The sequence below is a fragment of the Bemisia tabaci genome, chromosome 3 (genome assembly GCF_918797505.1).
Source record: "Bemisia tabaci chromosome 3, PGI_BMITA_v3".
Taxonomy (NCBI): Eukaryota; Metazoa; Arthropoda; class Insecta; order Hemiptera; family Aleyrodidae; genus Bemisia; species Bemisia tabaci.
In genome coordinates, this window is record NC_092795.1 from 39,183,849 (window position 1) to 39,211,602 (window position 27,754).

Consider the following 27,754-nt stretch of genomic DNA (forward strand, 5'->3'; position numbering starts at 1 on the left):
TGGAGTTACTTGAACAGGGTGTCTACTGAACACACTAGCCAAAAAGCAGTACTTTTACAGTACATTCTCAAGAAATTCGGTACCTTCTTAACAGAAAAATTCAGTACTTTTTCAGGACCTCCACTCGACCGAATTCGAAAAATTTCCAATTTGAATTTCTCGCTCAAATTGCGACAAAAATGACAAAAATTCTGGACCTTCTTGCGGAATTTCCGCACATTTTCCGTACTTCCGGACCGCCCTAAAAAAATCGGTACTATTTCCGGACTTTCCGGAAACTTCGGCCTTGTAGACACCCTGTTGAAGGCCTCCTTCAGCTGTAAATGGTACTTTAAAGTAGCCTTTTAACTATTTTGAGGGGTGAGTATGAATATGATGAATATAATGAATATATAAATAAGCGAGGAGTAGAGGGTCATCTCTCTGCTTCTCTTCTTCCATAGCTATAGTGAAGTAGAAATGATGCGATGATAAAAAGGAAACTTGATGCGTGCTGACCTGAGAGAAGGAGCTTTTCTTGCTGATCGTTTTCCTTCTGGGTGCGGTACCTGGTCTCAGTGGACCTGTGCGTCTCGAGAAAAGCCCTTCGTTGCCCTCGATCGGTTAAGTACTTTGTGTACATACACGCTGAATTGATTCCCGTATAAATCAGCACCATTGTTAGAATTTGACTCACAGCGCACCCTGCATCCTGTAAGTGAAACTATAGTTAAAATTGGTGCTTAATAGACATCCCTGAGTGCATTGCGGAGAGCCTCGGCAGTGATTTTAGCGCGTTTGCAATTACACATCTATTCCTTTATTTGAAGAAGTTACCTGTGTAAAAATATCAATACTCTGTGAGGTAGGCTGCCTCACTTAGAATCGATATTTTTAATAATGACATGGAGGGGGAGAAAAGTTGCCAACTTTTGAGGATTGCAGCTTCAGATCCCTTTCTCTCAAAGCGATGATTGAAGTTGAAAGAGTGTATAAATTATACAAAATGAAGCTTTTATTTGAGACACCACGCAAAACTGGTACAGCTCAAATTAGATTTATGTTTGATGTGCTCTTTTTTTCCTTTTTAGTCCCTCATTAGACAGTTAGCATGCATTTTTCTAGACTGATTGTACACCGACGGTGAAATTTCAAAACCAAGTATCTCAGCTTGGGACGTTTCAAACTTCCTGCCATGCTTCATATTTTAAAGGAAATCTACTGAAAGTCAATTGTCTTAAACTTCTGTCTTTAAAAACTTCAAAGAATGACGTTGATTTGTTCTCCGTCAAAAAAATAAAATGGGGGTGGAGATTTTGAAACACCGTCAGCGAGATATGTGGTTTGGGAGTATTATCGTCGATATACATAAAGATGGCATCTTACGACACTTCATAAAATTTGACAGAGAAAATTAACGTATGATAGGATCGCGCAACCTACGAGTCACTTTAACGCGGTTGAAAAAATGCTTTTTTAGATCCGGCACTCATACTTAAAAAGCATAAAACCGCAGATTTTATAAGCTCTTTAGATTAGTCCTTTATTGCTTGAATGAAAAAGTGACTTACCGGCTCTTTACGAAACTTAACGAAACTTGTGAGAAAAACATCCAAAGCAGCCGTAGAGCAGGCTCCGATAACGCACCAGCGAAGGGGGAGAGGCAGCATTGCATACGTCACGAAGATGATGAAGAGCACGTACCAAAGTAAGAACTCGCGAGTGCACAAACCAATGCTCTCCGCTACAAAACCTGAAATCATTTGAAGAGGGAACCACGTCAGATGTGGAAACTTACGGTCAGAGCATGTTTCAGATTCGAAGCTATACCTTCTAAAAAATAAAGATCTTCCTCGAAGGGTTGAAATGTTTTACTTCACGAGTCTAATTTTCGCGGGTGGATTTGCGGTTGACTTTTTCGTTTTTCCATCAACCCAATCAACTAGTCTGTTGAACTCATCAGCGACCGGTGTCTGAACCAAATCCAGAGTTACTCGACCCACCTCCGGAGGTGCGCAAAACGTGGATGAAAGTAAACGGTTTCACCAGAAACCTTGAAAAGAAACCAATTTTGCCAAAATGGCGGGATTCTGTGCGACAAAAACGACTACTGAGCAACAAAAACTGCGGTGTGGCGATGGTGATAAAGTAAAGTGTGAAAAGTGCGCATATTTTTGTATATTTGTATTATAATCTGTATGATATTTTATATTGTAGCTTAAGTCGTGTTGCATTGGCTTATTGGCGCGCTTTTTTTTAACCTAATCCGGGATTTGGCTCCCTTTCTTCAGGATTTGCTTGAAAATTAGATACTAGATTCTGATTGGTTCAAACTCTAACGGTGATACAACAATCATCTTTCCGAAAAATTAACCGAATCCAGTCGCAAAAATTCGCCTGAAGATGCAATCGTGCCTTGGCTTCAACTAGCAGTGAGGGACCAATATTCTCAGAAATGAGAGTGTTGACAGGGAGAATTCTCCAAAAGAACGCAAATTCATGCGCACTTAGTACATTTTTGTGGATTAAGTCCCATTTTTTAGCATTTTAAATGATTTTAGGAGTAGGAGCTAAGTTTCACTTGGTTCTCTTTTTGAATTTAATTTGGTATTTTTTCTGATAGGTGGGAGGAGCCGCTTTACAAAAAGTGATTTTTCTGTTTAGCTCAGTCTTTTGCTCAGAAGTGAAAAAAAAAAACCTCAAGGTCCATTAACATTAATAATCACATTCAGTGGCGTGGCGTGATTTGCGATAAATCGAATGATCTGCCATTTACACCTATGGAAAAGGATCGATAGACAGGGTGTTCGCAATGAACACCTTAATAATCGATTCTTAACCAAAGCTTAAAATGGAGAAATATCGATAATCGATCATGCCACGCCACTGTTCACATTACGAAGTTTGTGATCAATTGTGATCAATATATCTGGGCCCATCTGTTGAGTACGGGAAGTAAAACGCTTTCAAATCCGACAGAACTGTGACGATTGAGGTACGCAAGAGAAGGAGGAGACGGGAAAAATCGCACAAGCGAAAGCCAAAAGCTGACCGAGGAGTAACCGCGGTAGTGCCGAGCTGGAGGAAATTTTCTTATCCGTACTCGGAAGAAAAATTTTCCCTGCGGGGGAACACACGCGCCACCGCGCTGTCGCGGTTGCCGAAGATCCCTGAAAATCCCAATTATCCCGGGGGGAATCCTGAGAAATAAGGAGGACTCTACCCCGAGGTGGCGTTTACGCCTCGGCTCTCAAGTCAAGCCGCTGTCGAACAAATAATAAAAGAAAAGAAGCAAATTGTTTGAGCAAATTCATTTGCCGCACAATGCGGCTCGAGGGGGGACCGACAGGGGGCGACGGGGTAAGTTTATTCGTTTGATTAGCCGTAATTAGTGTCGAAGGCGGATGGTGAGGAACGGAGAGGGTGGCAAGAAGGGAGGGCTCTAATAGAAAATATTAGCCTCGTCAATCTCCCCCCTTGCTCCGCTGGGCCCAGGAGCAGGGTTGCCGTCCTCCAACATTTCCACAAATGTCCTTTACGCCCCCCCCCCCCTTAAGCAAAATCCGAAGAGAGACATTTTCAGTGTTTTCAAAATATTTGCCTTGAAAATAGAAATGACAATTTGTTGGTGAGAAATGATCATGTATTTTTCATCTATGAGTCAAAAAAAGTGATATTTTAGTATTTTCCGTCACGATATGTTCAACAAATCTTCTCACTTCCTATGGACTATCTCCTCATTTTATATAGATATTTATTTTTCTTTAACTTTAGTTAAATCATCTCCTTATTCAGGAATTACACATATTGATACATAATAAATGAACTTAAGACTAGGCCTCCTAAGACTAGGTTGTCATGATAAGAATAGATATTTATTTTCATGCTTCATTCGTCGTCCCTTTGACGTAAGAACGTGCCTCAATTTTCACCTGAGCCCTCTGTTTCGTTCAGCTCTATGCTTTAAAGAGCTCATTCGGAAATAGAGATACGCCCTTACGTCAGAGGAACGACGAATTGAGAGACTTGTATCGCGATGAAAGAGCTCCAATCTGAAGAATGGGACGACGTTTAATATTTTTCTCACAAATTCACCGAATTCGTTGATGATAGGAGCAGTATATATTATTTAAGTGACCGAAGAACTGTCCCGAACATTGAGCGATGTTTCGTTTCGAACCATGAACCTATACATATACTATTAATCTGCACACGGTAAAGGAAATATTGCCGGTAAATTTTACAAAATTTCCCTTGAAGTTTTAATACAAATACAATTTTGGTAAACTTTAACGATTTTTCCAAAAGCATATAGTTTTTCAAGATTGCTTGCGCATAAAGTAATGATTGTTCCTTAAAAAAAAAAATAGTAATAATAATTGGATTATTACGACGCTCGGTTTGTGATTTTCTGAAAATGAATATTTCCAAAAAATGAGCTATTTCTCCTTTAGAAACAAACATTATACTGTTAGAAAGTATGTAAAAATCGAGCGGATGTTTCCCCTTTCTTCTTCCTTTCTCTTAGTGAGAAATGTGAATGATTCCTTAATCATAAGAGTCGGCATGGGTTCTTTGAGACGAGAAATAAAATATGCTAGTTGAAAAGTACCACCCTTCAGAAATAGGCAAATGGAAAAAAAAAAAAAAAAAAAAAAAAAAAAAAATCTGCTCGTAGTTTTTGGAAATTTAAATGCATACAATTCGCTCAGGTCTACGTGTGTCAATGGAATTTATGTTATGTTTTGAAGAAAAGTATTGTTACGGTATACTGCTCTACCATGAGTTTAATCACCCAAATTCGGCAAACTTGCGCGGGAACGTTCGCTGTTTGCTTGGTTTGTTTGTGCGTCTGTAGGTCATACGCGACGATTAAGCAGCGATGCCAGGCCAAAGAAAATTCTCAAGAATTTTTGAAAAATAAATTGAGGAACTGTTGCATTACAACGAGCAACTTGCGACATTGTGATGCTTGCTAAATTCAATTAACACACTTGATTCGCAGGTTCAAATGTGCCGAAAAGCTCATACAACTTTGTGCAGAAAGAAATTAAGTCTCAACACGCTTCTGGATGACAGACACATTATGGTCTGCATAAAATTTACCGTAAAATTGAGTAGGGTTGGCCCATAAAAAATGGCAACTCTGCTCTTCTTCTGCCGCAATAAAAGAGCATGAAATATTTTATTCGAAAGACGTGTAAATTCAAAGAAGTTTAAGAGGAAACTTGCAGCAAGCCCAATACATCGGACGGGATACGCAGAAAAACTTTCTGTGGATGAACCTAAGAGTCCATCTAATATCTTGAATGTGATGCTACATTTCCTTTCGGAACAGTCCGTCAGACTCGGAACTAGGTACCCGGGAGCACCGTTATTCCGTGGACTTTAATAAGTCAGGAAAGCAGCTGAAGCATATCAAAATAAGATCTTACAAGTGATTAGAGGCAGTAGACAAGAGAAGAAAAATGGGTGGCCGTTCGAGAGGTCGACAGTCGGGATGCGAGGTTGCCGAATTTGAGAAATGCAGCACGGTTCTCATTCCGAGATCCGTGAAAAAAGGGTGTTTCGTGCGCCATCTCGCGGCGCCGAGAGGGAAATAATGAGGTGAATTCGAGACCGAGTAGAAATCATATTTTAAGAGTAATGAACGTCAGGAATTATGAACGACCGACTTTACAGGGATGTGGAGGAGGGGCAAAGGGAGGGGTCGAAGTCACGGGGAAACTCAGTCGATTGACAGGTCGGAACAGGGGTGGAAAGGGAGGGTGTGAGCGTGGTGAAATCGCACGTCATTTTTTGCGGGGAGAACTTGATTCGATTTCGGATTGCTCGACGAGAGGAAATTGTTGCTCCATCGTTTAATTATGACGCTATGGTGGACGTGGACGTGGCTGTCGATAGCGGACGCTCTGTTATGAGTGTAACAGGTTTAGCCTGTACATTCTTGACTCAATAAAAACACAATTGGGAAACGCATTTTGATCAAAGAGACATAGGTAGTCAAACATGCAATTTTTTAGAACCAGATTTTATTTCATCAAACACTATTTCATCACTGAGGAGGAAAAGCTGTCCGGAGCAAATTTTCTTTCCTCTATTACATGATAGTGTCTCATTTAAAGGTATTACTCCGTCCCAATTACTATTACTCCACATGACAAAAAAATCAACTCAATTACTCAATTATTGCTAAAGCTGGAAAATGCATACCTCCATTGAGAGGTTTCAAAATCTCCGGTCATGTTTTTTTTTTTTTTTTTTTTTTTTTTTTTTTTTTTTTTTTTAAGGAAACAAACCATATTTTTGAATGATCCCCGTATCTTAGTTTCCTTTTACACGGATATTTTCCTAGAATATTCACTCACTGCACCCTGCGCCGTCCAGCAGACGCGACGTTAGGGGAAAAAACAAAAGTCCGGTTTATCGAAGAAGGGACTTGTTTTAAATTTAGATTTCCCTCCCTAAAATGGAAGGTTAGATTTCCATACTCTTGACGTTTTGATGGTAAATATATTCAGACTTTGACGAGAATGAGAAAAGAACTAAAAGTGAAAGAGAGAGAAGCCGGAAATAGGAGAAAGGAAAGGCACGGAAAGCTGTGATGGAAGGCAACTCACGAAACTATGATAAATTCAGACGATCATTGGGGAAATAGAGACAGTGGCGATACGTATCAGTGTAAAAAGAGGAAAAAGCGGAAGGAAGGGGATATAGGACTAAGGCGCATGAAAGTGCACAGTGGTGCAAAATCGATACTAAACTGAGACCGGAATGTTTTCTTGACGAAAAAGACTTAGGGGATTTTAAAGCACTTATCAAGGGATTTTGTTGTTGTTAAAAAAAAGTGTTGAATACGTGACATTTAATTATTTTCCTTTTTTTGTGATGTTTGAGACCTACAGCCAAGCCTTCTAGAATGATCGCAGGTCGTACTCTGCCGCATGATGAGCTTAACTGAAACAAGACCTCTTAACGTATTTAAACGTACCTTCCCCTGAAATACGAGATACTTGAACAAGATTGATTTTATAGCCAATTTTAACATTCGATGCGGTAGGATTCGTCCAGAAAATTATATTTTTTAATTTTAGTGGGTTTATGTCCGTGAATCCCAAAAATACATTTATACAGTACTTTCTCTCTGTAACGGCTATCGTTATAACGAGAATCTCTCTGTAACGAGGAAATTGATCGATCTCTTGAACTTCCTATATTAAAAATCGACTATCGTTGTAACAAGAGTCACTCACCGGAAAAAAAACACTTTGGATCTAGAGTCCAGACTCTTAAAAACATCGACAAGAAAAAGTACTCTTGATTCAATCAGAATTTAGCTTAAATCAAGAACCAAGCCTCTTAATTTAAGCGGATTTCGTAATAGTTCAAGCAAAAATCCGATTGAATCAAGAGTATTTTTTCTTGTCGATGTTTTCAAGAGTCTGGGCTCTAGATCTAATGTGGTTTTTTTTCCAGCGCTCTGTAACGAGGAAATCAGCCGGTCCCTTGAGTTATCGTTATGTAGAGAAAGTAACAACTAGACTAAAAAAATCTTATGACGTTTTGCATGTTTTATAACTACCTACTAGATTGCCTGAGTGCGAGCTTAAGAATCTTACGTGATATTACCATGCACGCCACCAACTTTTCTATATTAATCTGAGATCAGCAAAACGAGTTTTTCTCTTTTTTTCATTTTGACGCGTTAGGAGCCAAGAAATTCTGATAAATTTCGAGGTCCTCCTGACCGTAAAAATGCGTAGTTACCTTAAATAAGCGAGGGAATCTGGTATTATAAAAAATCCCATGCAGTTTCACGACTACTCTACAACTAGACTAAAAAAAAATCTCATGACCTTTTGCAAGTTTTATAACTACCTACTAGATTGCCTGAGTGCGAGCTTATGAATCTTACGTGATATTACCATGCACGCCAAAAACTTTTCTATAATAATCTGAGATCAGCAAAACGAATTTTTCTCTTTTTTTTAAATTCTGACGCGTTACGAGCCAAGAAATTCTGATAAATTTCGAGGTCCTCCTGACGGTAAAAATGCGTAGTTATCTTACATACGGTGAAAAAAAAACACACATTGGATCTAGAGTCCAGGCTCTTGAAAACATTGACAAGAAAAAATACTCTTGATTCAATTGGATTTTTGCTTGAATCAAAACGAAATCCGCTTAAATTAGGAGGTTTGGTTCTTGATTTAAGCTAGATTCTGATTGAATCAAGAGTGCTTTTTCTTGTCGATGTTTTTAAGAGTCTGGACTCTAGATCCAATGTGTGTTTTTTTTTCCAGTGTAAGAGAGGGAATCTGGTATTATAAAAAATCCCATGCAGTTTCACGACCGGCTCTACGCGCAGCAGAGTATAAACGGAAGTGACACACGGCCGCGGCGCAGTGCCCCTTCTTGCCGGCGTTGATGCAACACGCGACACAATTATAAAAGCACCGTGGGATAGAGGTGAGGTATCTGGAGCAGTGTTGCCACTCCGTCGGCGCTTCCTCGAGTCCTCAAGGAACAAGACGGGAAATTGAGGGACTTCCAGGGCGAAACCTCGCAACCGTAGATGAAAGTGCGAAGATAAGCCGACGACGCCAGAGCGATGCGGGGCCCGATCAATTCTGCGATAGCGCCGGGGAGCCGGGAATATCAGCCAAGAAGTGACACTCGTAGCGACAGGGTTGCGAGACAGCGCCGAGTCCGCCATCCGGATTAACGGGGATGACGCGGGTTTTCCCAGCGATCCGGGGCCTCCGCGCCTCGAGGGTGCGCGTCGCAGAAAATTGGGTCGAAGGCTCTGGCGATGAGGAATATTTGGCGGGTGAGTTTTTTTTTTTCTCTCGAGATTTCTCGTCCTTTCCGGTGTGCTTAGTTAACTGGAAGCACTAGCACCGATGCAGAAGGGACAAAATAACAGAGCCTCTCTATTGGCTTCTTGGTGACCGGTGCATCTTTTGCTTGCATGCTTCCAACGATCGACCCTTCAAATTGTCTTCCTGATGGCTAACAAGTGACATGGTGAGGACTAGGGTTCCCTTATCTCCTTCCGATTCCGCAGGAGAGGTTTTATTAGGTAGATCTCGAAGAAATATCTACTTATTTCAGACGGTACTACCTCGTAATTTTCGGGAATTTTCGCTCGAAGAGCATCGTCCCTGAAGCCTTGAGTTGAAAAATGTAGCTCATAAAAAAGTGCATATATATCTCGTCGTAGCCTTCGAAATAACCTATATTCACCCACCCTCTAAAACCGCCCTTTATCCTGAAAATCTCAAGTTCACGGGGGACGATTTTTCAACCTGTCAGGGTCATTAGGCGCAACCGTTTTCATAGGAATGATTAGTCGAAATCTACGTTTCGTTACCACTGTGGCTGGAAAGCGGTTTTTTTTATTATTATTATTATTAAAGGTCTTGATCGTCAAATAGTACAGTTAATTACATGCGCCTTACAACTTGGATGATGGCTGATGACCAAAGAGTCAAGCAATTTTTCCCGGGATTCCAATCTATAATTTGCAAAAACTCGCCCAGCATTTATCATTCAGCAAATTTTGTTAGATTTTTTTCCTCAATAAGTAGCGCATCGACCATCACTAGGCTAAAATAAGCGTTGAATTTAACTTCTTCCTCACTCGAATCTTTTTCTTAGATTGCAAGTGTGGGGTCTGTAAAATTTATTTTCTCCGGTAATAGGTATCCTTTCAAACTGTGTAATTGGCTAGTGGTGTGAGCTCGGGTCATTGATTACTTCTTTTAAAACTCACCTTGATAGTTTAAGAGTGGCTTTAGAAAGTTGATCGGCGCGATCAAAAAGTCCCGGCGGCGCGCAAAAATAAAGGAAAGTCGGAACAACTAGACTCTAAGTGTATCGATTCTGAATATATTCCACCATCAAAGGAGAGCTCAAATCACAGCAGGCGCGGCTAATGAGCCGTGAATTTCCGGAGCGGCTCGAAACAATTTTTTTCACGAGAGGGTTGCGACTTCACCCTGCATCGCCGAGCCCTCAAAGATTGCTCAGCGCCGCGATCTCTGATCCTTTTAAGTGGGATGCTAGTGAAGCTCAAACAAGAGCTCTTTCAAGAGCTTATTTTCTTTTTCCTCCAGTGGAAAAAGAGAACCCGCGGATACTCGCAACTGGTAAGGCCAATCAGCACCAACTTCTCAGATTTTCATGCTTGTTCTTCAAAATTAGAGACTATGACGGCTAGAGGCTATGACTATACTGCCGTGCTAAGGAAAAACGCCGTATGAGCCTTAGACTCTCCCAGATTTCCTTCACTTAAAACCGAATTTACTGGTAAAATTTTGAATATTCTTTTCAAAAATGTTCAGACAATTTTGTACGCGATTTGATCTTAAATATCTGAAACTTTCAAGGAAAAATATGCACGGATTTCGTCAAAAATACATGGTTTATCAAGGGAAATTCGACAACTCTCGAATGTTCATACGACGCTTTTCCTTAGCACGGCAGTACAAGTGTTTCGTCTTAAATTAAGAAATGTCCTCATAATTATTTCTGAAAAGTCATTGTGTTGGCCCAGTTCCTTGTCTTTCATGTTTTGTTGTATTATGATGACCTTCCTCAACATTTTTTAAACGTATTGTTAGATTACCTACACGGTATTACCTGACATTATCATACATACATTTATTTTGAGTCATCTTGTTCGGATTGTGGAATGCTAATTTCCTGACAGGTATGGGGGCAAGATTATTCCTCATAAGTTGTAAGGAGCTCTTGCAGTATATTAGATTGCTCGTGAAATTTTTAAAAGGAGATTTTTCCTTGTGAGAAATCAAATGTACCTCTCCATAACGCGCAGACCCCTTGTATCACAAAAAAAAAAACTAGGCTCCTTTCACTAAAATTCGATCTAGATGATCCCTGAAGGTCACTTTGACACAGAAAGCGCAATTTTACGGATTAGAGTACCTATATAGGGAGAGTATGGACAACTCAAAATATGTAGCTCTTAGGGCCCAAAAAGGTAGGTACTAGGTAACCTTTGAAAACGAAAAATGTCACAGTCATTCTTTAGACTCTAACATCAAACGAAAATGGACAAGAAAATTCATAAGTAAGCATTCTTCCGCAAAAATGAGTAAGTTTATGCAAAAACCAAGTCAAATACGTGGTTTAACAAACGACAGTTCCCAACGATTGTGATTATAAATCACTCTGAATAATTTGAATTCATAGATTGCCTACTCTTTTGGGGTCTAAGAGCTCCATCACCCAACCTCAAAATTTTCGACATGTCCATACTCTCCCTCTATAGGTACTCTATTACGGGTATTCTGTCCCTGGTGTTAACTGGTGTATGAGTAAGCCTTTGGGTGGGAACGCTTTATTCATGGCTCTTGCGTGCAATGCTGCTAACATCGTGCACGGGGTCGTTTCAAAGGTTTTTCATCTCATCTCCCTCGGCTGACGTCATCGCGGGAACTAATGAGCGTCGAGCAAGCGGGCAAGCACTCGTTCTTGGAGGAGCCGCTGCACCGCAAAATGTGTGTTGAGCAGCGATTTATCCATTAATATCCACCATGTGTGCGGAGCAGGGCCGTTACCCCGCGCTCAGGAAAGACTCTCAAATCCCGCGCAATATTTCAGGGAAGATTACAAGTTTGTGCGAATCTGCGGGCATCTCTGGGTGACGGGGTCAGAGTTGGAGCTTGTCTGCTCTGGCTGCTACGCCCAAGCAAAACGCCGTATGAACGTCTGAATGTCGACCAAGTTACCCGAATGAAATGATTCTTTTCGAGAAAACCTATGAAAAATTTCCTTTGAGCTTTTTAGACTTCCTAGATTAAAGTGCGAATAAAATTCGCTTCGAAATTTCAACGGAAATAGTCATCTATATACTCTGGCTGCCTTGCCGAAGCAAAACGCCGTATGAACATCTGAATGTCGACCAAGTTACCCGAATGAAATGTTTCTTGTCGAGAAAAACTATGAAAAATTTCCTTTGACCCTCTCCGAATTACCGGATTAAAGTGCGAATAAAATTAGCTTCGGAATTTAAACGGAAATAGTCATCTACTCTGGCTGCCTTGCCGAAGCAAAACGCCGTATGAACATCCGAATGTCAGCGAAGTTGCCCGAATGAAATTTTTCTTTTCGAGAAAAACTATGGGAATTTCCTTTGAGCTTCTCAGAATTACCAGATTAAAGAGCGAATAAAATTCTCTTCGGAATTTCAATGGAAATAGTTAACAAGTTTTTCAGAAAACTCGTGTTTCATCAGACGAAATTTGGCAGCGTTTGGACGTCCATACGGCGTTTTTCTTAAACGTGGCTAAACTGACTTCGAGCCTTTTTCAGCGTTGGCTCAGGGAAATGACATTCATATGATTTTCTTCCTCCTCAAATTGGACAACTTAAGAAATTGTGTCATATAAAATGACTCCTGTGTTCATTTATGACCTGTATTAAAACTAACTGAGACGTTACACAGTGTGATATCTACTTTCTCCAAACGTTGGGTTCTTTGTCTTTTGAAGGGGCAAAAATATATTCTAAGGCCTTCAACCTCTCCTCAGTAACATGCATTAATCAGAGAATTTTTCAGACTTTTTCATTAACTCTTATCATACATTACTTTCTCAACCAATTTTTTTCTAATATGTACAACTTTATTTAACTACATGAACTGCTATCTCCACCTAAAAGCGTGTGTACTAACAGACTCATTGCTAATGACGTTACTTCACTTAGGTGTATATTAAAGTTAATTTATGAAGGCGAGTAGACTACTTGTATGCAGTGCACGTATACACGTTTTTTCGTAAGGGATGCTAACACTTTCTAAAAGAAATCAACGGTAGAAAGCCCCTGCTGAGTGCTAATAATGTACTTAAGAGTGCAGAAAAAGGTTTTTTTCTCAGCAATTTTCAGTGCAAAAGTGGAAAACAAAGAAGGAGACCGGGTCAAAAAGGTGTGGAATAATTGCCAAGATCTTCTATCCCTAGAGATTGTAAAGGGATGCGGTTGGGTTGAGACTTTAAGACCCGTTTCACGCGATGCCGGTGTTTAGAAGAATTTAAGACTTTTTATTCTATTGAGTTTCGCTGATTTTTCATCGCAGTTTCACAACGTTTAATTAAAAGCCACTAATTGAAATTTAAACGATATGGGCAGGGTGAGCTTAATAAACACCTGCGACTGAAATGTGATGAATACTGTTTGGACCGAAGTTTAAAATTTAGCGTGATTGAGCGGTAAAGACAAAATAGTGGAGGCTTAAAAATATTTATCAAAATTTCTTTCTCTGGACAAGCAATTATTTGTTGAACGCCATATGAAGCTCTACGTTTATAACAGTTAGGCATTTTCCAGTCATTTTTGACGGTCAAAATCCCCAAATTTTTAAAACAAGATGAAAGAATCGCAAAAACAGGATGAATGTAAAATTAGGAGATTTGTTTAAAGTTCCTTTTTTTATAACTAGCTTGGACCAATTCTATGCTGCTGATACTCTTAGAAATTTTTTACGCTACTGGAAGCTGAACTGAGGAATAGAAAGATATACATTTTGGATGATTTTGCTTTGTAAAAGCAATTGTATTACCTATAGGTAAGGAACATTTGCCCGGACCACTGAAATCTTTTTTACAATAGTAGGTACAACTTGTGTTAAGAAGAAAACAACGACGACCGAAAAAAAGAGGGAGAAAAAGCAAAAGAAGAAGAAGAAGAAGAAGAAAAAGAAAAAGAAGAAAATTAAGTCTTTTGCGTTTTTTAGTCTTATTTTGAAGGCCGAAAGTTAGCTTTACTGCGATGAAAATTGAGGAACGAATAGCTAGAAGTAGCGCATTAAATGGACTGCATTTAACAATTTGGAACTACAATATCTAGCTCAGATTAGCTGGGGAAACGACATAAGTACCATCGGTATCCAAAGGTACATAAGTGTTTATACGGATGGGCTAGAAATTGTAATTCCGAATTGCGAAACGTGGTACAAATGTGCTGTATAATTAGGGAATGTCAATTTTATATTCGATGAATATTTTTCAATGTGATCCATGATGTACAATCATTCCATCCCTATTCATAGTATTCTACATAAAGTGAGTGAAACCGAAGGGATTGTACTTGTAAGGAAGAGGAAAAGAAAAATGGATAGAAGAAGAAGAAGAAGAAGAAGAAGAAGAAGAAGAAGAAGAAGCAGAAGGAGAAGATGCAGAAGAAGAGAATTAAGCGTAAATTGCTGCTTCAAGCAGTTTTTAGTGGATTTAAAACCACACATTCGAAGCAAACCCCATTGATTTTATCTGAGTGTTTCGTGGCTGTGAAAACTCAGCAAAAGGTGATTTCAGCAAGCCAGGTCCACGAGGAACGTTTCCTCTAATGGATGCTCGTGAAGCACCGGCTGCCGAATAGGTTTTGAAAAAAGGAAACGATAAGAACTTGACTTCGGGAATCTAACGCAACATGCACCCGTGTATTCTCCTCGCGGAAAATGTGGCGATACGGTACAGGGAAGAGAGACCAATTAAGAGCAAATAGCGTGAAAGGTATGGTCATTAGGGTCGTCGACGCCCTTCCCTCCATTCTCTTCGCCAACAATCCCGACACTTGAAGCACATGAAATTCAATCAGGAAATAATCTAGAGATCAGCTTCATTGCCTCAAATAAGTTCAACTACCTTCGGCTGGACTATTTTTAACCGAGATAAAAAAAGAGAGAAAAAAAGACAGAGGACGAGTATAGAGACTAGAAGTTGGAAAAAGTTTAAAAAGATCAACTATTGCAAGAACTTTTGTGAAGAAGAAGTTTGTCATTTGAGGAGTAGGTCAGTGAGTCCATACGACGCGACGACTGATGCTCTCATTGGCAGGCGCCAAGTGAGCAACTATTTCAGCTCGAAGGTATTTTATTGCATACTTGCCGTTTTGAAGGAGTTTGTAACTGTTGCTAACGAGTTTGAGTGTAACGTCGTCGGGGAAGAGTTTTGCGAAAGCAGCAGAGCTTTCAGTAAATGAATGAGTGGATCGTGTTATCAGTTATCAGCCGGCTGAATATTGAAATTGATAGACAAAGCGATAGACATAGAAGACAGAGGGAAAATAAAGCTATAGTATTGGTTGAAACCGGTGGTTATTAAAGACTATGGGGGAAAATGAGTTTGTCTAATGCTTGCCTCCTTTGTTCACTGTAACTACCGGCTCCCACCCATAGAATCGCTCAATTTTCTCTTCGTCTTCTTTGTCTATAGCGTTGCCTATCAATTTCAATGATCGATCCGAAGGAGTGTCCAGCTCAACACAACACGCATACATTCGGTTTATTGAAAATTTAGTTTTAGAAAAAAATCTTCAATGTAGTCTGCTCAATGATATTAAGGCCGATTTTAAGGAACACACAACGTATCAATAGCGTATCTCTCTGAGGGAAATTTGTTTTTTCTTCTTCTTTTTTAAGTTAATGGAGGTTTTTAATCCATATTAGGATTCTGAAACCTTGAATGAGCATCGAGTCAGGGTTAATACACATCCATGCTCCAGGCTTACATATTTTTCAGGGATTGAGGCCAAGTGGAGTCTGTTTCTGCAGATCCACTTGTCAGTTCCTTGAAAATTTGTCGCCACCACCGGGATTCGAATTCTGGACCTATTGGTCTAGAGTCAGACGCGCTGACCTCTAGGCCAACCTGGCCAGCTTGAAAATTGTGCTTGGTGAGCTTTTTCCTTCCGTGTGGAGATTTTCAGTCCCCGTAAAGGTAACGCACGCTGGCTGCAATTGGATTACATTTTGCAAAAGGGAACCACTATCTCTGGTTCCTCCATAAAATCACATATCTATCTAGGGAAACCAATGGCATGTATGTTACTGGAAAAAAAAACACATTGGATCTAGAGTCCAGACTCTTGAAAACATTGACAAGAAAAAGGACTCTTGATTCAATCAGATTTAAGCTTAAATCAAAAGGAAATCCGCTCAAATTAAGACGCTTGGTTACTAATTTAAGCTTAAATCTGATTGAATAAAGAGTATTTTTTCTTGTCGATGTTTTTAAGAGTCTGGACTCTAGATCCAATTTGTTTTTTTTTTTTTCCAGTGTGGTTTCTTATTGCCGAATGTAATCCAATTCCAACTTACTGTCTATACCACTCGTATGTCTACCGCGATCAGTTTGTGATTTTCAGGAAGATTTTAAGACAAATAACTACTAATGTGGTGTATTTCCGGACGGTTGTCGGTCCGGAAGGGATCGAGGAAAGAGAGCTCGCACATCTCCGGCAACGGAGCATACCTGGCCACTTTATCTGCGGAACAGATTTAGAGATTAGATGTGTCGCGGAAAAATGATAAAATAACATCTTCTGTTTTCCCAGGATTACGCGACTGCAAGAAGCTGTCAGACGTGGATTTGAAACTTTCCCGCGCGCGGTTTCCGTATCAGACCCGAAATGATGTTCGTTTTCCCATGCTTCCGCGTGGATAGAAACTTTTCATTTCACGCACGACGAGACAGTCGCGGCCGCTCAAGTCGCGTGACGCGTATCCACGTGAAAACACGTTCCGTGGGAACAACTGAATATTTTCCTCCGGCCATCACTCAAAACACCGAATTTTTCCCACACTTCCCGTGCGCCCCGCGTGTTCGGCCTATTGCCTGTGTCAGTCAGCTCCGTTCTCCTACTAAACACGTTTAACTGCAGAGCTCAATCTTGCTGTCCGCTGTGCGTCAGAAAGGTTGGCAATTTAAGACAAAAAGAAAAAAATTAAAACAAGCAGTTCCAACGCCCTAGCGTTGAAGGGCGCTTCTTTGGCAAAGCATATTACTACCAACTTTTGTACTCGAAGGCTGACGAAGATGGAATTTGAAGAGGGATTCCTTAACCGCAAAATCCTTCAAAGCTACAGATCGACCGCGAAGATCTGAAACTTTCCACAAGCACTTAGTGACGAATGTAAGTTGGTGGAGAATGGAAACATAAAGGATCCACTGTAAATCAGACGACGGGAAAGAGCGGCGGAACCTCTAAAGCTGGTGCGTCAACGCGATCTAGCGGACAGCGGCGTCGCGACGCCGCGAGGTATGGCGCGCAGGTCGCGGGGAGCGGGGCCGCGTGAAGAGGAGTTCAGCCAGGGGGTGGGAAGCGCGGGTCGCGGGGAAGAGAGGGACCGGCCGGCCGGCGGTGACATCGGCCATGGATGAAAATATAGGCAGCGCTAATATCTCCGCTAACTGAAGTTGGGGGTCCTTATTCATTCTCATGGTCCATGACATAACCTTAAACCTTCCGCTCAATGCCGCAAACAGCTGACGTGTCGATGCTGCGCCAATAAAATTAACCAATCACAAAGTGGCACAGTAATACGTCACTAAAATGAAGAGATCACGTGACTGTTAGTAATATTTTCAAATCGATCTGAAAGTACTGCCTCGGATATAAGTATTTAAAGCATAAGGAGGCCCTAAAATACTTTAACCAGGTAATACGTTCGTGCGAGATTGTTATGCTTAAAAGCAAAACATTTCACGAAAACTTTTACGAATACCAGATGCAGAAAAAAATCAAATTTTCCCGGGTGTACCAGAATGGCGTCATTACCCATAAGGCAAAAGGGCATGTAGTATAGTACATGTTACATCGGGGGAGTCGAACGGTTGGAAAGGGCGCATCTGGTACCCAGAAGCGCCCAAAAGGGGTAAATGAGAATGACGCGTAAGTTAAAGCAGAGGGAAATGGAGTGATACTCCGGGGTTGAATCTACACAAAGCAATTATTTTCCCGTTTTCTTCATACACATACATTAAGTCGCTTCCACAGCGCCGCCTAGCGCTCTGCGACGCCCAATCGCCATTGCCCCCTATCCCCCCAGAGATCATCAGGCAATGGGCACCTTCTGATCTCCTCCTCCACCCCTTGTCGCCAACCTTTCAGAGGACGTCCACGCCGTCGCCTTCCGGGGGGAACCCAATCGAATTCTGCTTAGGCAACCGATCGTCTGCTATCCTTCGCACATGTCCATACCAGACCAACTGCTTGAACCTGATATCGTGCAAGATGTCCTTCTCCACATGCATTATCTCGCGCACTTTTTCATTGCCGTTTTCTTCATTTCAGTATATATTTATTTACGTACCTGGTGAGTTCAATTCTGTCAAACGTTTAATGGAATCATTTGGAAAATGAGGGGAGCATTGACAGGAATTGCCTCCTCCCCCTCAAATTTAAGATTAAATTTTTTTTGGGGGGGAGAGGGGGTTTTGTTAAACTCGAAGGCAGATTTATTTAATTTGAGGGAATTTTTCGAGATTGTATGAAATCTTGCTGCCGCCCCCCCCCCCCCCCCCAGGGGAAAATTGTTGGCTAGGTATCGATACTTTTGTCTCCCCCCCCCTTGAATTTTAAGTAAAATAACACCCCTGACTCTCAAAAATTCCAAAAAATTCATGAACATCATTTAAACATCGTGTTAAACACTTTTGCGAGCCTCCATTATACGAGGGGCGTTCAATAAGTAAGTATCCCCCCTCTCTAAAATCAATAGGAATGGACCAATTTTTAAAAACTTGGGCTCAAAATCTTTCTTAGGATATTCTGAGTTCAACAAAACAAACCGCAACAAAATCGGACCATATGCGGCCGAACGCGAGCCGTTTGAACGCGCCGAGGTGCGCGCCGCTCCCGCCGAATCCGCGGAGATTTGAAGTCCACGACAAGAGAAGAGCTTCTCTGCCAACGCTTCAGTCGTTCATCACTGATGAAAAATCAAAGAAATTTTTGTAGAATAAGGGGCTTACCTCACCTCTCTACATGACCAGCTCGATCCAAGCAGGTCTGACATTGATTGTGAGACTAAGAGAACAGCTTTTGGATACCACGCGTGTAGAGGTCTTTCAACTGGCTGGGGATGAAAGTGTTGACGGCTTGTTTGACCTCTTCCACTGATTCAAAATGAACTCCCCCGAGTTCAGATTTTAGATACGGTAATAAATGGCAACACAGACCACCATTTATTCCCCTTTCTGAAATCAGAACTCGGGGGAGTTCATTTTGAATCAGTGGAAGAGGTCAAACAAGCCGTCAACACTTTCATCCCCAGCCAGTTGAAAGACCTCTACACGCGTGGTATCCAAAAGCTGTTCTCTTAGTCTCACAATCAATGTCAGACCTGCTTGGATCGAGCTGGTCATGTAGAGAGGTGAAGTAAGCCCCTTATTCTACAAAAATTTCTTTGATTTTTCATCAGTGATGAACGACTGAAGCGTTGGCAGAGAAGCTCTTCTCTTGTCGTGGACTTCAAATCTCCGCGGATTCGGCGGGAGCGGCGCGCACCTCGGCGCGTTCAAACGGCTCGCGTTCGGCCGCATATGGTCCGATTTTGTTGCGGTTTGTTTTGTTGAACTCAGAATATCCTAAGAAAGATTTTGAGCCCAAGTTTTTAAAAATTGGTCCATTCCTATTGATTTTAGAGAGGGGGGATACTTACTTATTGAACGCCCCTCGTACAGTGTAAACTTTATAAATCATGATGCCGAAGAATATTTTTAAGAAACAAATTCAACTTGTATATCCTGTAAGGAAGGGACTCATAATGACTTTATTGCTATGCTAATGAATTGTCATGACTAGTCACTTTCCTCCTCTTACCATAGATAAGTAAACCGGAGGGCAGCCCTAGGCCCCGGAAGGCTTGGCATGGCTTAGTAAACCCTGCAGCGAGAAAAGCTAAGGTTCACATTGGGTTAATCCACCATTGAGCTAAGCCGAGACATAGGTGTCAAATGATCATTGTTAAATATCTTTCTATGGGGGAATTAATAAGAAAATGAATTGATTCAATCAATTACGGTGTTTAAAAATGCGAGTATCATACATATACATGTGTAAACCCGTTGTTTACATGAATATTACAAATGTTCAACGAATGTACATATGTACGTGAATCAAGAGGTGATGACAGGAATCACATTGTAAGATGCCGTACGAACGATTAAGCGTCAATTTATTGCGAGATAGATTTTTTCAGAATCTCATAGCATTTGCTTTAATTGCTTTCTTTTCTGGTATTAAAAATTGTATGCTAACTTTTCCGTCCCGATCTTTGGATTCAGTATTGCCGGCTTCGGTTTTGAAGAAATTGGATATTTTATACAGAAATGCGTGAATAGTGGTTCAAGTTTGCAACTTTTCATAGAAAATATTGGCTTGACATATCGACAATATGAAGATTTCCACGACCAAAAGATGTCTTTGGCGAGTAATAATGTAGTTCCTTCTACAAATGATGAGCAAATGTATAAGAAGGATATTTTTAAAAATTTATCTTAATCAAAATGATTACTCTATTATTAATGTAATTGGGTTGATGGAATCTGTACTGACTGAGTTTTGAATTAATTAAATGAAAAGAGGATTTTTCCTTTTCGTTTTGATGAATCTACTGCCTGAAAATTACCACCCAGAATGCTGTAAATCAATCTAAACTTGACAACACTACATGGAACACAATTTCAGACCCCACCCAAGTTCCTTTCATTCGAGCATAGAATGCGTCAGGACACCTAAGCTGTTATATCTCACACAACTGTTTGACGACACCGAGCTAAAGCTGCTCCGAAGCGCATCGGTCACCCTCATACCATCTGTTGTGTTTCCAAATTGCTCATCCTAACCTCAACATGACCTCTGATCATTTTAAAACCATGCAAACCCGTGAGTCTGGACCGCCAAATATAAGTGCTGATAACCGGGCTTCCTGATAAACGACGATATTAGAAAAAAAACAATCCGTATGTGATATTTTTAGATCGTGTTCGATATAAAGGGTTATAGATTTGGAAATTTGCACCTTGTGGAAATCGATAAGTTCAGACGATCCATTACTATATACTTTAAATTGGTCAAGAGCATCGACAAAGAACAACTACGGTTTCAACGACAATTTTTCACTCCACAACGAGATAATTAATTAAAACAAAAACTATGAAAAAATAAAACTACCCTCGTTGTTTTAGAACAACTGAAGAAGACAAGACTGATTAGGTGCAAATTTTACAAAACAATTGGATTTTTTTTCTGAATGGAAAAAAGATTTATCAAAAGCTACAAGTGATGTTGCAGCAGTTAAACACCCTTGAGATTACGCACAAGGTGGCAACGAAATGAAATTTTTTTTAAAAAAAAAACCTGTTAAATGAAGAAAGTGAACAAAAGGTATTTCAACTAATAGAAACATTGAGGCTTAGTTAAAAAAAAAAAAAGCTGACCTTGAACGTTCAAAAGAATCCACGTTAGTATAGCAGCCCACTGGAGGTAATTGTTGGCGAAACAGCGCCAGCCACTGAGAACGGCCAGGGTGAAATTACCGGCCGTGTATACTGTGGTCAAAATTACGCGCGCCGGCTCAACCTTCTCCCGGTGGTTTGCCATCCACAGAGCTGCAACAGACGGATTGAAACCCATTTCAAAGAGAGCTTAAATTAAATACTCAACCAGAGGTAGTCAAAAGGGCACTTGATGAAGCACGAACTACCCATTTACCTGTATGTTTTCCCACGGAGAAGGAAAATGATTCACACAACAGGAAATTCGGATATCGCTTTAGGTAATTATAATGGGTTTGCGGGCTGATTGATGACATTGATAGACAAAGCTATAGACAAATAAGACAAAAGGGATATCAAGGAGTCTTACTGGAGGAAACGGGTGGTTGCAATGCATAAAGAAAAAAAAGGAGGTGTTTGCATTTCGGGCATCTTGGATTTTTTTGATGACGTAGGTCGGTACGGCGACTTTTATCATCGATTTTCTTAGAAATGGTGTATTTTATGGAAAAAATGCATTCTACATAAAGTGTTTGAAATTATATCATAAGTTGATTTAAGCAAAAAATTCGGACGTTATGGTCCGTTTTTCATGCTTCGAATTCCGGATTTTGCTGACCAGGTTGTACCGACCTACGTCACAGGGTACACAATCCTCAAGATGCAAACACCTCCTTTCTTTACTCTATGGTTGCAATGCACCCAGAGGGTAGATAATAGACTAACTAACGGCATCCCTCGAGAGACCGTATAGTTAGTCCACCATTTTCTCCCTTAGTCTACGGGAACCGACCGTTTTTACCAATAGGATCGCTCCATACTCCCTATGTCTTCTTTGTCTAGCAATTTCAACAATCAGCCCGCATGTGCACAAGTCATAGAATCGTGTTTCGATGCTAGAACTTTGTAGATTAGCTAAAAGTAATAAGATTTGTCCAAATTGCAACTTTCTAAGATCAATACTAATCGAGGTATCGCGCTTTGAAAATTCGGATATGACGTCATCCACCGCGGTAGTGACACTCATGGTTTCTTTCCATCTTTCTTTCATCCAAGTTTCTCGTTGAGTAACCAGTGCAAATGTGTGTCTCACTGACTGAAGGAACCGATGGTGTCACTACCGCGGTCATCGAACGAATTCTTCAAAACGCGATATTTTGGTCAATATTGAATGTAGAAAGTTGCTGTTTGGACAGATCTGATTATTTTTACCTGGTCCACAGGAATCAAGCATCAAAACAGGATTCTGTGACCAGTGCAACTGACCCATTGGACGGATTCGACTCGAATCAGCGTGAATACACCAAACGTTGCCGAATTTTTCCTGATGTGTTATTATTTGACCAGAAAATTAAACTAAACGAAATTTTAGAAATATTTCGTCTTTTAAGTTGTTGATTTCTTTCTCCAGAGGCGTAGACCAGGGGGGTCCAGGGGGTCTGGACCCCCCCTCCCTAGCCTCGCTAATTGTACCTTTTTTTACTTTTGGAAGGCAGTCATAAAATATTATCAGGGACGTACACAAAATAATGTAAATTTACCGTCACAGCCCCCCTTCCCCCTTAAAGAATTCCTCGCTACGCCACTGCATCTCTCCTTTTCCCATTAAAACATATGGTGGGATTGATTATTACCTGCAAGAACGAATTTCAAGACGATGTCCACGGCGTTGACGATGATAAGGGATTTTTGACGCTGCCGATGGGAGTAACGCTGATACGAGAGCTCCAAATGTTTCTCCCTGAAGCTGTTGGTGAGGGAGGGGCAGTAGATGCCCTTGTACATGGCGCCCCGCTTGAATATGGACCCGCCGCCCGCGCCAAGCTGGGCTACCCGTTCTCCGTCTGAAACACATGAAATATCCCGCGGTTAGATGATCTGCTTTGAACAATTCAAGGGATATTTGATATTAGGGAAGATTATTTCACAAGCAGCAACGAACTGTTACGAGTTTGTCCGCGCGAGCCATCACATCTAGTCCAGTGGCGTGGCGTGAATTGCGATATATCAATTGTTATGCCATTTAAACCTATGGTAAAGAATCGATTTTTAAGGAGTTCGCTGCGAACACCTTATTTATCGATCCTTTTCCATAGGTTTAAATGGCATAACAATCGATACATCGTAATTCACGCCACGCCACCGATCTAGTCTCCCCGCGGGTTGCCTCAGCGCTTAATTCCCTTTGAACTCCCATAGATTGTATTCGATGTATCGTTTGGTTCAAGACAATAGAACGTAACCTCAAACACAATTTTAGGATTTAAGTTGAAAAAAGCTAAAAATGAGAAAATTCCCAATAATTTTACTTCTCATGGCCAGATTGCATTCATAAGAATCAAAAATCTATCACAAAATACCCGTTCCCTCATATTATTCGATTGAATTTTAAGGCTATGTTTACATGTTGAACCAATCGATATCGATACAACCTCATCTGTACGTTTGATGTAGCGAATACGATTCATTTAAGAGCAGGACGAGGACGCTCACTACGGATGCAACTGTATTCTGATGCAACGAATGCTTTTTTTGGCCTTTGATCGAAATGACAAAACACTTTGACAATTTTTTTGCCCCAATTCATATTTAAAAAACAAAATAAACATTATCATACACTAAAAACATGCAATATAAACTTTTGGTGCCTAGTTTTGAAAGAAAAGTAATGATGACACCAGGACGTGCAAAATATTTTGATAAACAAAATTAATCGTATAAAATCAAAGTCACGAATATGTTTTCGGACGAAAACGTAACTTAGAAGCTGCATTTTTGAAGTGTTATTGTCAATGTGATTTTGGTCCCTGAAAGACGTTTCAATTCTCTCCGGACAGCCTCCTCGACTGGCACTTACTTTCAGTCACATTTACACGTCAGATCAGCTCAGATGATGGGTTCAAAGCATCTAAAATCCTCTCAGGTTCGGTTATAAATATGAAATTGACCGCCAAGGCTACCGGGAGACGAACGGAGGGAAATTGAATTAACTCGACAAAAACAAGCTCGCCGCTATTGTTTAAATCCATCCAACTCTCTTGCAACCGCAACTTTGCTCGGTGGGGACATAGTTTCTTTACTTTGTAACTTGGAGCTCTCTTGTAATTTTATCTGGGATCCCTTTGCCAGGACTTGCTTGCTGATGGCACGAGCGCAGGGTTGCCGTCGCGGGGTGAAACAAGAGTCTCTCTATACAGAGAGTCAAGACAACACCCCCTCATGGAGTCACAAACGAGAATAAAGATTACAGAAATTGAACGTTTTTTGTAATCTTCGATCGGCCCATTCTCAAATTCCTTTCTCCGTTCCTTCTCTCATTCCGTTTGTTCCTTGCCGAACCCATGATTCCTTGGTCCATTCCAGATTATAATCTTTGCAATCGGTGAAAATGTAATCTTTATTCCCGTTTGTGACACTGTGAAGGCCTAAAATACGGGAACCAATCAGAGATGGATTCACATTGTCTTGACTCTCAGTATAAAGGGACTCTAGGTGAAACTATCCGACTATTCCGATGGAGGGCCTAAAATACGGGAACCAATCAGAAATGGATTCACAGTGTCTTGACTCTCAGTGTGAAGGGACTCCAGGTGAAACTATCCGACTATTTCGATGAGAAATATGAAATATCTCCCCGAGGGGGCGACGCTGGAAGGCACCGGCTGTGGCTGCAGTTCGGGTCAATTGATTTGGAGCTGGGGGTTACTTGGCACTGTTGCAGTTAATGCAGCGCATTAGCTATGCTGGGCACTTCTTGTTCCCACTTTTTGTCCGTCTCGCGGCCCTCGGCAGTCTTGGCGCGCCCCCCGCCCTCCAATGCAACAGGGATTTAATGATTTATGCACAATGAGCTTCTCCGCGCGGGGGAGGGGCTCTGCGGCCGGGAGGGAGCGGCTCTTAAAATTAATCTTCTCGCAAAGGGCACTGAGTGAATTGCGGGAGCGTATCGCTCGCCCGTGTCGCAAATTGCACGTCCTCGTTTCCTCAACTTTAAATTGTCCCGTCCGAGGGCTAATGGGCTATAAACAAGGTGCAAATTAAAGCGGGTGCACTGCACGCGTCCCCTAATCAAAATTTTGCATAAAAAAGTAGCCGAGCAGTTGAGGCTTCTTTGGGTAAAATGGCGTGTTTATGCTGAAGCAACTTAGTGACCTGAGTATCCTCGAAATTTATTACGGTGTGAAAATATGAATTTTTATGTACGGCCAATTGGACCGCGTTAAGCAGAAAGGAACCAAGCCACATCGGATATTGCCAAATTTACACGGAGAAAAAAACTTCGTGCGTGGGACCCGAAGTTGAGGTCATGTGGATCTCTGAAGTTTTCGGATCACGGATCTAAAAACTTGAGGTCCAGCTGCCGAAGTTCGGGTTAGGAATCTGAAGTACTTCGATACATACCGAAGGGTTCGGGTCACACGTCTGAAGTACTCCGGTATACACCGAAATGCCTCGATGTTTGACCCGAACTTCGGCAGCTCGACCTCAAGTTTTTAGATACGTGATCCGAAAACTTCAGAGATCCATATGACCTCAACTTGGGTCCCACGCAAGAATTTTTTTTCTCCGTGTAATTGGGCAATTGGATTTTTTACATGGAAACGAGTATGCGGAATTTTCTGCAAATTTCAGTGAAGTTTCTGCACAGTACGGAACGAATTCCTCAACATTTTAAAAGGAATCCGCAAAAACGGTTCTCTTGAAACAAATTAAATTGCCCACTTAAATTTGGCAATAGCTGATGTGGCTTGGTTCCTTTCTGCTTGACGCGACCCAATTTTCCTCTCGTCGTCGGTACTCCAATTTGTTGCAGCCAGGCAGACATGTAGAAGATGATACAGAAAATTAGGTAAGGCTATTGCAGATACAAATAAAGCCTTTCATAAGCCTATTGCAAGTATCTGCCTGCTTTCAAAACTTTACCGATTAACCCTTGAAATTAGCTTCTTTTTGGGTTATATAAGGGCTTTTTCCGGCGAATAACTGGATTTTAAAAAAAATCATTAGGCTTTAGGTATTTGGCTTAACAGAAGAAGGCAAGTTAAAGGTGTTTACCCGTCAGCTGTAGCTGTAACTCTTTAAAATTGTGCTGAGCGCTTCTCTATTAACCAAATATTATAGCTTTCCAGCTTGTTTTGGAACTTAAATCGTTGAATTTTACTTAATTTTCGAAAAAATTTTCCTACCAGAAATGTCACATTAAGTGCGCCCTCAAAGTTTCCTTAATCACAACGTAAACATGCATGGCCTTCCGTGGGGAAGAACGACTATAAATGCGGCCCTTCACGCACCTCGTTGGAAAAAAGCACTGAATTGTAAATAAAACTATTATGGGCGGCTTAAAAAATTATCAGTACCGTTGGTGCTATTTTCGCGTCATATCGGACCTCGCGTTTTCTATAAGGTTTAGATTTTATCGCTTTTCCAACCCGAATTATCATCAGTCCCTCTCATTATTTTCCAACCGATGGAAAACTGTCATCAAGAAACTCCAGTTTAACGAGCCGACACTTGTGCAACTTACAAGTATACGCTTTATTGTGAAATCGAAGCCACGCGCCAGAACTCAAGACTTTTGAGGCCTTTTCATCCAGGCATAGCTTGCTATCGTCACTCACTGTACTGCCATGCTATGGAAAAACGCCGTATAAAACTTAAGGCGTTGCCAAATTTCCTCCGATAAAATACGAATAAATTGGGGAAGTTGTAAATCTTTTTTTTTTTTAAATTTTCAGACAATTTTGTTCGCGATTTCAACTAAAATATCTGAGAATTCCAAGGAAAAATATGCATGAACTTTGTCAAAAACACACGTTTTCTTCGAGGAAATTTGGCAACTCTCGAATGTTCATACGGCGTTTTTCCTCAGCACGGCAGTGTAGAAAATGAATCTTTAACGCCCGAGTGGTCACGCTCACGCACAAGGCGCGCAGAAATCGGAAATCTCAGCTCCGAGCTACAACCTAATTGAACGTATTTCTGTCAAACGGAACTATGTGCATTAAGACATGAGCCCTGGAACCCATGAAAATATATGCATACCACGGCTCACGTCATAATGCGCATAGCTCCGTTTGGCAGAAATGCGTCCAATTAAAACAAGATTCTGCAATTAATTGAGAAACTAACTGCCAAAACACCGAGCGTGATCGCGGAGAGTGACAGCCTCTTCCTGCATCCGCACTTCATCCGGCATTATCTTTCTCAGCCCGTGAAGATTGAGTTACAATTTCCTCGTACTTGTCGTGCGTGCTTACTGCTTGTCTCTTCGCATGATTTGTAACACATAAAAGCTGCCTTGAGGTTTCCCTGCGTTGCCTTGGATCGTCTTCGACGTCAAGACGAGCGGGAAAGCTCTACTATGTTCAAATTAGCGACGCGCTCAGCTGTTTTCTACGTGGGCGCGTTGTGAAGTTCCCCGATGAGGATGAGCACCGCAGAGATGAAAGAACTCGCTCACTAAAATTTCAACT

At 41.1% G+C, this 27,754-nt stretch overlaps 1 protein-coding gene across 4 annotated transcripts in view; it reads right to left on the bottom strand.

Moving 5' to 3' along the window:
- Ac78C (adenylyl cyclase 78C) overlaps positions 1-27,754 on the bottom strand; it is a 257,078-nt gene that overhangs the window by 27,655 nt on the left and 201,669 nt on the right. For all 4 annotated transcript variants that reach the window (XM_019044443.2, XM_019044446.2, XM_072298337.1 and 1 more), the window contains 4 exons: positions 22,916-23,125; positions 21,225-21,395; positions 1,551-1,732; positions 499-691 (listed from right to left, as the gene is read on the bottom strand). In XM_019044443.2, the coding sequence (XP_018899988.2) occupies positions 499-691; positions 1,551-1,732; positions 21,225-21,395; positions 22,916-23,125 (756 nt within the window). The remainder of the gene's footprint in view (positions 1-498; positions 692-1,550; positions 1,733-21,224; positions 21,396-22,915; positions 23,126-27,754) is intronic.